Here is a 12927-nt window from a genome sequence, read left to right as displayed (position 1 = left end):
ACTTTCAAAATTCATGAATTAGAAATCTGGTGTTTTAGTACTTTCCTCCTCAAAGCTCTTTGACCATTCTGTGTTAGTGAAACCCACCAGTAATAATGGTACACATTTCAGAGTTCCTATTACTTGCGAAGTATGTATAGTATGTAATTTAATCATTAGAGCAGCCCTGTGAAGTGTTTTACATGGAGGAAGGAAACCGAGGTTAAGAGAAGATAAACAACCTGGCTTAAATTCAGGTCTGTCTGATTTAAAAGAAGTCCAGTTTCTTCCCATCACACTATACAGCCTCTTTTAGATACTACTACTAGTGTTTATTAACTAACAGTTATTGAGCTGCTACTCTGTGCTAGGTACTGTGCTAAGCAATTCTTTTTTTGGTGTATTTATTTATTTATTTTTAGAGAAGTGTTGGTTTAGAGAAAAATCATGCAGAAAGTACAGACTTCCTGTATAATACCCCCCCACACACAATTTTCCCTTTTACTAACATTTTTGCATTAGTATGGTAACTTTGTTACAATTGATGAAACATTATTATTATAATTACAGCATTATCTATAGCCCATAGTTTACATTAGGGTTAACTCTTTGTGTTGTACAGTTCTATTTTTTCTTCTATTAACTTATATACAATCTAAAATTTCCTATTTTATCTACTTACAAATATACAATTCAGTGGTGTTGATTATATTCACAAAGCTGTGATTCTATCACCATCTTTATTGCCAACACTTTTGAATCACCGCAAACTGAAACTCCATACCAATTAAATATTAACTCCTCATTATCCACCCCTACCCGGCCTCTGGTAACCTGTATTCTAGTTTCTGACTTTATAAATTTGCATATTCTGCTTTTTTCATATGTGAGATCATACAACATTTATCTTTTTGTATCTAGTTTATTTCACTCAACATGATGATTTCAAGGTTCATCCATGTTGTGGCATGCAGAACTTCATTCTTTTTTTACAGCCAAATAATACTCCATTGTATACATGCCATATTTTGTTTATCCATTCACATGTTGGTGGACACGTGAATTGTTTCTACTTTTTGGCAATTGTGAATAATGCCACTATGAACATTGGTGTGCAAATATCTGTTCGAGTCCCTGCTTTCAACTCTTTTGAGTATATACCTAGAAGTGGGATTGCCAGGTCATATAGTAATTCTATAGTTAACTTTCTGAGGCATTGCCAAACTGTTTTCCACAATGGCTGCACCATTTTACATCTCCATTAACAAGTATGAGGGTTCCTATTTCTTCACATCCTCTTCAACATTTATATTCCTTTTTTTTTAATAGTATCCTTTCTTAGTGGGTCTGAAATGTTATCTTGTGGTTATAATTTGCATTTCCCTGATGGCTACTGATGTTGAGTATCTTTTCATGTGGTTTTTGGCCATTTATGTATCTTTTTTTTTGGAGAAATGTGTATTCAAATCTTTCCCCCATCTTTAAATTAGTTTGTTAGTTTTCATGTTGAGTTGTAGGGGTTCTTTATATATTCTGGATATTAAACCCTTATTAGATATATGGTTTCTGAATACTTCTTCGCATTCTTTAGATTGCCTTTTTTACTTTCTTGATAAAGTTCTTTGATGCATAAACAGTTTTAATTTTGATGAAGTCCCTTTTGTGTATTTTTTCTTTTGTTGCTTGTTCTTTTGGTGTAAAGTCTAGGAAACCATTGCCTAACACAAAGTCATGAAGATATTTCCCTATGTTTTTACTAAGAGTTTTATAGTTTTGGTGCTTATACTTAGGTTTTTGATCCATTTTGAGTAAATTTTTGTATATGGTGTGAGATAGGGGTCCCTTTCATTGTTTTGCATATGGATATCCATGTTTCCCAGCAACATCTGTTGAAGAGACTGTTCATTCCCCACTGAGTGGATGTGGTGCCTTAATCAAAAATCAATTGGCCATAGGTGTGAGGGTTTATTTCTGAACTCTTGGTTTGATTTTGTTTGCCTATACGTCTGTCCTTGTGCCAGTACCCTGCTGTTTTGATTACTGTAGCTTTGTTGTACTAAGCACTTTAAATGAAATATCTCATTTAGTTTTTATGAATATTATCCTCCAACTGAAGTCCAAGGTCACATGGCTAGTAAGTAATGAAGCCAGTGCTTGAATCCATCTCTTTTTGTGCCATATGCCAAATTTATAAGCACTGCTTTATATTGCCTCTAGCACCTTGGGTAAGGCTTTGCTGATAGAATTCCAAGTCAGTTGTTGCCACTGATGTAGTTTTCCACCTGGGAACAGAATAAAGCTGGTAGCAGTGTTTCCTCCTACAGTCCCTTGCCAGCCAGTCAGCCAGCTGCACTCCTGCTTTCTTTGCCTTGATCTCAAGGCTTGGGGGAAAGCAAAAGCAATTCACTTCACAATGTGCTTGAGGTCTCCTGTATAAAGATAGGATTAAAACTGTCCTGGTGGTAATAAACAATAATGCTAACTAAGGGGATGACTTCTCAATATAGTATTGGCTCAAAATTTTGTTTGCTCACTGACCATGTTCATTCTGTCACCAGGAGTTTCCTGTTCTGGTAAAACATAAAGGTCTTAAAAGTTGGTTTTACTCTTGGAGAACTTCACTCTGAGTCATGCAACTGGTTTGGATTAAACAATGTGCTCTCTTTCAATAAAACATTATGCTTTTTTAAATAGAAGCATAATAAACTTCTAGGTCAGCATAGCATTTGGTGTTGCCTATTTTATTAAACTTACATTTTGTTAGCTCCTGTTAATGAAAAATTTTGTATCAAGGAGATGACATGGCTTATTTATTGGGTGAATTCCTGATGTCTTTATACTAATATAAAGCCCTGGTCTTCTTGGCCTGTTTTGGACTGCTGGTTCCCAGATGTTGTATCCAGCTGTTTGTCAAGTCCCCCCCTCCACACCCATGGAAATCCCAATTGTATTTCCTGCTTATCGATTGCCAACTGGGTTCAGTGTTGAAAAGCATGGGGGTTGGAGTGTTCCTTTTTGTTTTTATTGAAAAGAGTGAAAGTGCTGTGAAACGTTAAAATTACGGTGAGTGTGTACAGCTGCTATAAACCTTGTCTGTATGCTCATTTGTTCTGATGGCATTTGTGTTAGATGAATGTGACTACAAGATTATGCTTGGCATTAAAAAAATTGCATTATTATTTTCTGGTTCATTCATTCTTCGTTTGCTCTACTTATTCAATAAGCATCAACAAATCCTTGTTGCTTATTTGTTATGGAAGTGAATAAGATGTGGTCCCTTGCAGTGGGAAGTTTTTTTTTTTTTTTTTTTAATCTATTACACTTACAGACTTTTCAGCCTTGATAAATGAAGCGATGACAAATTGTGTCATACAATTTCCGAAGAGATTCAGGCTTTCAGATCTTGGAATTGCTGAAATAAAGTTGTGTGTATTCTTGTAGGATTTTTTTGTTTTTCTTTTCAGTATTTGGGGAAATAACTGTTGTCTGATGGAGAATGGGGCCGTTAGGGTCACATGACACTGTTAGGCACATTTGACAGTCTTGAGGCAAGGAGCTCTCTGCAGAGCAGATGCCAGATATTATTTGTAGGAGTATTCTGGCATTTAGAGAGAATCTGTAGTACTTAGGGTCTGTGCAGAGACTATCGTTCTAGATAACTTTTCCAGACTTCTCATATCTGCAAATGCAGAGTATTTTCTGTGCTTGCATGACTGTGCAAGTATAAAGGAAAAGCATAAAGCACAAGCTATGAAATTATGCAAAAGAAAATATTACTTTAATTATTGAATATGCACTACAGGCACATGTTTATGAAATCATGGAAGTGTTTCCAGACAGATCAAGATGCAATTTATCTTCCTAATTGTGATCCGTACTTTGCAAATGCGACTAAGTGCACAGAAATGAGACTTTGTATACAATTTGCCCTTTAAATTTTTTCCGAAATCCGAAGTATTACGCTGCCTCCCGGAAGGCTAATACCGAGCCCCAGCTACAGGAGAACCGGCTGTCGGAACGATTGTTTTGCAGTACTTCGTTCCCGCCGGTGCTCATTTACAAAGGAACCGTTCCTGCCAAGTGCCTGTTGGTAGGAAGCTGCTTGGCGTCGGGACTGGAGGGGCTTGGAGGTGTTTGTGGCGGTGTCTGTGACTGAAGCCGGCGTCGGGGGAGAATCCGTTGGAGAGAAGGCGCAATGGACGACCAGGGCTGCCCCCGGTGTAAGACTACCAAGTACCGGAACCCCTCCCTGAAGCTGATGGTGAATGTGTGCGGACACACTCTGTGAGTCTGGCGGCAGTGGGTTCGCAGTGTGGGAGGAGAGAGCTGGGAGATGCTCGGCCTCGACCCACGTCTTTAGTGTCGACATTGAGTAGGAAAATGGGAAAAGGTAGCCTTGCTTTCTGAATGGCTCTGGTCTGCTTTCGGCTGCCGGTTTCCAGTCGTCGGTATCCGTCTGTGGCAGATTTCTCCTCTAACCTGTGGAAATCCCAACGGTGTTTTCAGGCTTTGGGTTGCCAGCTGGATACCAGCCATAGCACTGGTTAAAAGCGTGGGTGAAATTGCACGAGATTTTTTTTTTTTTTCCCAAGAGAGCGAAAGTGCTATGAAAACTTAAAATTACTGTGAGTATATACTGCTGCTATTTATTGTATGAGTTAATTTGAAAACCACGTCTATATACCCATTTGTCCTGATGGTCTTCGGTTAGACTCTCACAACTTAAAAGGGAGAATTTTAGAGATTTAATAACGGCTGGCCTTTACTGAGTGCACACTAGGTACCCGGCAGTGTTTTAAACGCTTTACCATGAACTATCTCACTTCGTTCCCACAATAGCTATATGAAAGTAGGTACTGGTGCTCCCATTTCACGAGGAAATAAACCGAGACTACTCAAGGTCGTTTATTAAGTGGGCGCTGCTAGAATTGGAACACCGTAAGTCTAGAGCGCCCGTTTTTGGGAGGAGGGGCTTGTTTTTGCGCGGCTGGGAGGAGAACGAGGGAGGTTGATTTTGTGTATTTTGAATTTGTGTATTTTGTACAGGAATTGGTCATAGTGTTCCTTGCTAAATTTTTATGGTCAGATGTGGTTCAGTAAAGGTGCTTGTCTATAAAGCACTTTGGGATCAAATGTGCCATATAATGGGAGCATATGTTATATTCCTTTAGTTTCTGTGAGGTTTCTTAGTGATGAATAATCTACAGTGTTGTAGACAAGGTCTTTAGGTAAGCATAAGTTGCATGGTTAGTTGTAATTATAATAATTATGCAACTTATTAACTTAATTGGTTCCTTTTTCTAATTAATCGTTATTTTCCTTTGCTTTACCCAGTAAGGGAAGTACAGTAGAGCTGCAGACTGAATGGTTGAAGGTTAGAAACAAGGTAAAAATAATCAAGTAGGATGCAAGGAAAAGGGAAGTGAAACAAGCAATGTAGATTGGACTATTAGGTTTTTAGGGAAATTTTGTTTTATTTCTCTCCATTTTCCTGTATCAGGTTTGTTACAGTTGGTGGTAAAGGAAAGGGAGATGACCAAATGTTTTGTTCTTTTGGAATGCTAATTAAATTTAATTGACTGGAAGAAATTCCTGCCTAGCAGAAATTAGCCGATGAGGGAAGATTGTGGGATTTCAGTAAAATCAATGGCATTTTTATTAGACAGTTATAAAATATTTATTTTTAATTGGAAATTGCTTTCATTGTGTCCTTACTCCTTTTTTGTTTTCTCGTAAAAGTTATGTAATTCATTCTGGTGTTGCATTTATTTTGATTTATTTGTTAACATGCTGGGTACAGGCCACACTTTGCAGTTGTTTTTTGACTTGAAATATGAACAAAATGAATAAAAGACTATCTCCTAAGTTCAAGAGAATATATACTGAAGCACAGGGTCATTCAAGAAGCCATTATAAGGTATTGGTAAGAGAATAAACTTTGGAATCAGCCTGCTCGATTTTGAATGTTTTACTCTTTTTTTCGAGGATTCTGGCAAGTTAATAATACCTGGTGCCTCATTTTTCTTATCTGTAAAGTAGAGATAATATAGTGCTACTTGTATCCCAGTGTTTGAGGATTAAATAATACATGTAAAATATTTGGAGATATTTACTGGAGTGTCTGTCATATAGTTTGTGTTCAGTACATATTGGTTAGCATATTATGTTATTATTTGTGACTGGTATGGGTGATAAGCAGTAATGAAATTAAAACAGGATTTATTTGTCTTGCTATGGAAGACTTGTATAATTATTATCTTTAAATGGATTCAATAGACTATGAAATGTGAAAATATAGCTTTAATTATAATGGCCTTATTGTAATTTTCTTAATATCAATTCTTTAGCATGTTCTCTATTCAATTGTCCTTATTAAGAAGCACCTTAAACTAGGCTAGAACTCTGCTCTGTATCAATGAATGTAGGAAAGAGCTTACTGATTTTTTTTGTAATTCACTAAAAATTTTAAAAATTACATAAGGAATTAATAGTTAAAGCAACATAAGATTGTTAAGTGAAGAGTACAATTTCTCTGGTTCACTTCTTTAGAGCTAACAACTTTTAAGTTGCTTGTGTGGCTTTGCAGGCATTTTCTGTGCATATACAAGCATGCTCATGTGCTTGGATAGAAAAATTTCTTCCCCCAGCATAAGTGAGATCATATTATATCCTTGTTTTTTTCATTAAGTATATCTTGGATGTCTTTCTAAATCAGTATGTGTATGTCTTCCTCTTTATTTTTAACTGTTGGATAGTGTTCCATGGTTGAGCTATATTACAATTTATTTTTTGAAGAATATTTAGGTTTACAGTTTTTTCACTGGAGTAAACATCCTTAGACATTTATCTTTGAGCACTTATGCAAGGCTATTATAAGATGTAACATGTAAATTATAGGGTAAATGGCTAGTAGTGGAATTGTTGGTTCAGAGTATGTGGTTTTTAAATTTTGATAAATATTGCCCAATTCTCAAAAAAGATTGTATCAGTTATGTTCCCCCAAACTATGTATCGAAACTCCTGTTGCCACATATCGTTGTTGACGTTGGGCATTGTTATTTCTTTTAAATCTTGCCATTCTAATAGGTAAGAAAATATTACTGGTTTTAGTCAGAAATTCTTTTGACTTATAATGTGTAGAATTTGTACAGCATGTACTTCATGAGATTGAACTTGGACATTTTTATAGTATTAGTCTGAGAGGAGCAGGTATTTGTCATTAGTCGAGACAATCGTTCTTCCTATTTTACTATTTGTATTCATTGTCTATTGCTGCATAATAAATTATCTCCAAGCTTAGTAGGGTAAAACAACCAACATTTACTATCTTACCCAGTTTCTGAGGGTCAGGAATCTGGGAGTGGCTTAGCTGAGTGATTCTGGCTGACAGTCTCTCAGGAGGTTGCAGTTAAGCTCTTGGCTGGGACTGCAGCCTTTGAAGACTTGACTGAGCCTAGAGAATCTGCTTCCAGGGTTACTTGTATGGCTCTTGGCAGGGTGCTCAGTTCCCTCCAAGTAGCCCCTCCATAGAGCCACTCATGACATGACTCCTCCAGAGCCGGTGATCACAGGGAGAGAGATCTGGAAGCCACAGTGCCTTTTATAACCTAATCACAAGGTTGACATACCATCACTTCTGGTGTATTTTATGTGTTAAACTCATCAACCCTGTTATAATGTGAGAGAGGATTTACATACAACAATGTGAATACCAAGAGAGTGTGAATACCATAAGGCAGGGATCACTGGGGCCATTGTGAAGACTGGCCACTCTACTATTTAATTCTCTTTCTCATTTTTTTGTTAGTGTTCTCCAGTGGCAAAAGCATTTCAGGAGGCAAATGATAAAGTGAGTAGAGGATTATAGAAAGATTACGTAGGAGTACTATTTATGGAAGATAACAGAGGAGGAGCAGCAAGGAGAGAAGAGAAAGTAAAGGGATGAAACATGAAAATTATTCTCCCTTAGCTGATACCAATTGTGGAAGCATATTCCTTTGTGTATCAATTCAATTCAGCAGACACCTAAATGAATTGATTGCATGCATGGAGAAGATTGGAATTCATGTTTTTGTCATTATTCATTTGTTTTTTGAATGAAGGATGAACATTTTATCAGTTACACAAAGGGTAATTTTTTTTCCTTTTATAGGTAGGCCACCGATTTCAAGAAATGGGCCTTCTGTACAGTTTTTAACATTTCTTTCGTTGTCTCATGCTGCTTTTCTCTGGAGGGAAAATTCTGGCAGAAGGGTCACCTTAGAGTGGACTTTCCCAAGTTGGTCTTTCCCAGCAAAAACAGGGCCACGGACCCGTGAGGGGCATGCAGACTGACTTCAAAGATCCCTGGGAAGGGGATCAGGAAAGGCACCAAAATCTTCTCCAACAGCTCCCCAAAGCTGAGCTTTCCAAGCCTGCTCAGCAAATGCAGCCCTTCAGCTGACTATCTTCTGTGATCTCCATCTTGAAATCTCCGCCACCTCTGGACCTTGTCCCGGGAGTGTTGAAAGAATGACTGCTGCTGCCTTTGTCCTTAGAAGGTTGAAACAATAGTTGCCGTCTCAGACCGGGGACCCAGTAATTGAATTCACTGATCAAAAGCCATGATCAGTAATCGGCCATGCCCACCCCTGTTCTTGGGGAAGAGGATTTTTCTTTCTCTGTCTGTCACTAGCAGCTAGCCAGGGACTGGAGCCCCAAACAACTGCCATGAGAGCGGGGGATGGGCACTGGTAGCCACTGCACAGAGAGAGCAATTTATATTTCTTTTCTGTAATTTATCAGTCTTCCTCCTGCTTTTCCTTGGATGCTGTACAGTGTTCTTCCAGCCTCTGGAGTTTCAATACAGTTGTTTCAGACAGTTCCTGCCTATTTAATTGTTGTTTTGGTAGAAGAACTGGATCCTGGTGCTTCCTACTCCACCATGTTCCCCGTAAGTCAAAATCTTACTTTTAAAAGAATGAAAACACCAGCCACAATCTGGGAGACAATGTTTGCAAAGCATATGTCTGATAAACAAATTATATCCTGGATATAAAGAGAACTCTCTAAAATCAGTATTAAAAAAAATAATGCATTTTGAAAAATGGGCAAAAATTTATGGGGACATTTCACCTCAGAAGATATATAGATGGCAAAAAAAAAAAAAAGGCAAAGCACATGGAAAGATGTTCTACTTCATTATGGTCATACAAATTAAAACCACAATGAGATACCACTAGACACATTAATATGGCTGAAATTAAAAAGATTGATCATACCAGGTGTGGAAGAGCTGGAACCTTTATATTGCTGACAGAAATGGAAAATGACTCAACCACTCAGACAAATGGTTTGTCTTAGAATGTCTTAGAATGTCAAACACATGGCTACTGTATGAACCAGCGATTCCAATCCTAGGTGTTTACCCAAGAGAAATGAAAACATGTTTCTATACAGAAACACAAATGTTTATAGCAGTTACATTTGTAATAGACAAAAACTAGAAGCACTCAGATGTCCATCAAAGTTGAATGGATAAAAAAACAGTGGTGTATCCATGCAGTAGATTACTACTCGACAATAAAACAAATGAACTGATGCATGCCACTATATGGATGAATTTCAAAATAAGTATGCTTTGTGAAAGAAGCCAGACAAAAGGAATACATACCATATGATTCCATTTATTAAAATTTTAGAAAAATGCAAACTCATCTGTAGTTGCAGAAAGTGGATTAGTGGTTTTCTGGGGATCATGGAAGGAGATATGAGGGGAGGGGTTATCAAGGGTCTGGGTCCCTTGGCAACTTTTTTTTTTTTTTTTTAATTCATTTTTGTTGTGATGTGTTCGCGTGCTGTGCGGTCGTCTGTGGTGTACGGTCAGCTGTTCACGGTGCCGTCTTGTGGTTGTGCGTTCATTACCCCAGTCTGTTTTTGAGCATTTTCCTTGCACCGGGGGTAGTCGGAATCAGAGTAAAGAATGGGAGTGGGAAGGGAGTGCTCGAATCCCCCCCCCCACCCTATTTTTCGTTTGTTTTTTGTCCCCGTTTTTCTGCTTGTCCATCCATGCACTGGATGGGGGGCGTGCGATCTGCGGGGTTTTCGCGGTCGCACTGTCACCCCTTGTAGGCTGCACTGTTGTGTGGTTGTCTTCGGGGGTCGGGGCTGCTGGGTTGGAGTTTGGTGGTTTCGGGTGTTTGCTTCTGGCTGTTCCAGTGTATTGAGGCCTAGGGGGTGTAATTTGTGTGGTGTGTGGGGGTGTCCGCTGGAGTGGCTTCTCGGCTCCGTTTGGAGTCTCTCGGCCGCTGGGGCTTTATTTCATTTGGTTTCGCACCCCCCTTTTGGTCGGGATGTTCTCGGTGCCACGGTGCTGGGTACGGGTTCATCCCCGGGGGTCGTATCCTGTGTTGCCCTGGCAACTTTTGGGGGTGGTGGAGATATGTTCATTATTTTGTTTGTGATGATGGTTTCATCAACGCATACTATATGTCTAAACTTATTGTACACTTAAAATACATGTAGTTTATTGTTCATCAATTATAACTCAATAAAACTGTTAAAAAAAAAGAAATGGGCCTTCCATTGAATTCTGAAGGCAGATTAAATTAGATACAGTTGGTTATGTTTATTTCTTCTCGTTTAGACTACAGTCTTTAACAATTTTAACTTCTGTCTCAACTATTGATGGTAAAACCTCCTTCTGGAATCTCTATGCATACTCAGTTCTACTAAGTCAACTCTTTTCTTTTTCTTTTTAAGCATATGTAAGACACAAGGTAATAGAATAAATGGAATCATGTACCATCCATCCTGAGTTATAAAAGATATCATTTTGCCATATTTACTTGGAGTGTTGCTGTTTTCCTTTGTCTTCCTTTTTGCTCTTCTGTATCCCTCTCTCTCTTATTTACTGATATAACTGTCATTTGTTCTGAAGAGTTCTCAGTCTGAATTTTGCTCATTGCATTTCTGTTGAACGTGTTTAACATGTTCCTCTGCCTTCTGTAAATTTAGTTATAAACAATCATATTTATATATACTTATATTTAGTGATATTTAGAAGCTTGAACAGATTAGGATTTATTTGTTGGCAAGAATAATTCATAGAAAGTATTAATTTTGTTTTAACTAATATACAGGGCTTATATAATACCTCTGTGAATTTTGGAAACAGCACCATCTCTGGGAAGTTTAGTAAAAGGTATTCAATCTGGGAGGAAGGATTAGAAAAAGAAGACTTTCTAGATACGTTAGTAATTTCTAACTTAAATTTTCCAAAACTTGTTTTGTGGCCAATCATATGGTTTATCTTATTTAACAATCAATATACAGTGGAAAAGAATGTGTATTTTGTGCCTGTTGGGTGTAGTATATTATAAATATCAATTAGCTTAACTTCTATGTCCTTACTAATCTGGTTTATCTACTCATTTTATCAGTTAATCTGACTTTGTGGATTTGTCTGTTTCTCCCATATACATGTTTCATATATTTTGAATTAACAATCCTAATTCATAGTTAGGATTGTTATGTCCTTCTGAGAAATTGCTCTTTTTATCATTATGAAATGTCCCTCTTTGTATCTCTTGTAATACTGTCTTGAAATTTTTGTCTGGTATTAATATAGAATTGCTGATTTGTAATACTCTTTGTCAAAATTTTTGTCTGATAATAATAGAGCCACGCCAGCTTTCTTATGCTTACTATTTGATGGTATACTTTTTTCTTTCAACCCATGTGTGTCTTATTTCTTGTAGGCAGAACATGGTAGGGTCTTGCTTTTTAATCTGATTTAACAATCTCTGTCTTATAATTGGAATGTTAATCCATTAATATTTAATATAGTTATTGATATTTTGGGGTTTAAGTCTACCATTTTTTTTTTATTTGTTTTTCTGTCTTTTCATTTTGTTTCTTGTTCTTCTTTTGCTACTTTCCTGCCTTATGTTGGATTAATTGGATACATTTTATTATTGGCCTATTGTCAATACCTCTTTGTTAATACTGTTTTATTATTTTCATTATTTTTAAAGTGTTTTCTCTCCAGTTATATGACTACTTATCAAAGTCTATTTAGATTAACACCTGACCCTCCTCATTTGTCACTTCCAATTTCATACTTCACAAATGTGAACAACATAATTCCCTCTATCTACCCCCTCCTGTTCTTTGTGCTGATGTTGTCACATATTTTACTTCTGTATTTGATACAGTCTTGTTATTTCTGCTTTAAATGGAAAGTTGTCTTCAAGAAAATGTAGGAAAAAAGTTTTTTTAAAGACTTACTGAGGTATGATTCACGTATCATAAAATTCACTTATGTAAAGTGTAGTTCAGTGGCTTTTAGAATATTCTCACATAATCTATCACCACAACCATCACTATAATCAATTTTAAAACATTTTCATTAGCCCCAAAATACACCCTGCATCCCTTAGCTTTCACCCTCAACCTCCCCATCCCTCAGCCTCCCCATCCCTCTTATCTTTAGGCAGCCACTAATCTACTTTGTCTGTGGCATATTGTGTTATGTACTCTGGAAAAAACATTTTCTTAATTTTGATCCACATTCCTGTGGGGTTTGAACCCATTGTAAATAGGACTTTTTGAAGATGTTATTTTTATTTAAGATGTGGTCAGCTGAATTTGGATAGGTCTTAATCCTGTTATTGGAAGCATAATGAGAGAAAAGTTTGGGGAGGAGCAAGAAGCTGGAGGCCAACGAAACCTAGAAAAGAAAGGAGAGGACATCACTGTGTGATGGGAAAGCGAGGACTCAAGGATTGCCAGCTTGCTGTAAAGTGTCCCTGAAGGAAGCAAGCTGTTCAACCTGTGAAACTGTGAGGCAATAAATTCCTGTTGTTTAAGCCAACCCATTGTCTAGTATTTGTCATAGTATCTGGGAAACTAAGACATTGTCTCGATGGATTTGCCTATTCTGGACATTTCATATAAATGGAACCATAT

At 37.3% G+C, this 12927-nt stretch overlaps 1 protein-coding gene across 2 annotated transcripts in view; it reads left to right on the top strand.

The window, feature by feature from the left end:
• Window positions 1-4054: 4054 nt before the first annotated feature.
• MNAT1 (MNAT1 component of CDK activating kinase) overlaps window positions 4055-12927 on the top strand; it is a 335520-nt gene continuing 326647 nt past the window's right edge. Inside the window, exon 1 of one of the 2 annotated variants that reach the window (XM_037832592.1) lies at window positions 4055-4263. In XM_037832592.1, coding sequence (XP_037688520.1) covers window positions 4175-4263 — 89 coding nt within the window. In that variant the 5' untranslated portion in view covers window positions 4055-4174. The remainder of the gene's footprint in view (window positions 4264-12927) is intronic. The other variant, XM_037832594.1, reaches the window with a different exon arrangement.

The sequence above is a fragment of the Choloepus didactylus genome, chromosome 4, assembly GCF_015220235.1.
Source record: "Choloepus didactylus isolate mChoDid1 chromosome 4, mChoDid1.pri, whole genome shotgun sequence".
In the NCBI taxonomy this organism is placed as follows: domain Eukaryota; kingdom Metazoa; phylum Chordata; class Mammalia; order Pilosa; family Megalonychidae; genus Choloepus; species Choloepus didactylus.
This window is presented reverse-complemented; position numbering and strand designations above follow the sequence as displayed.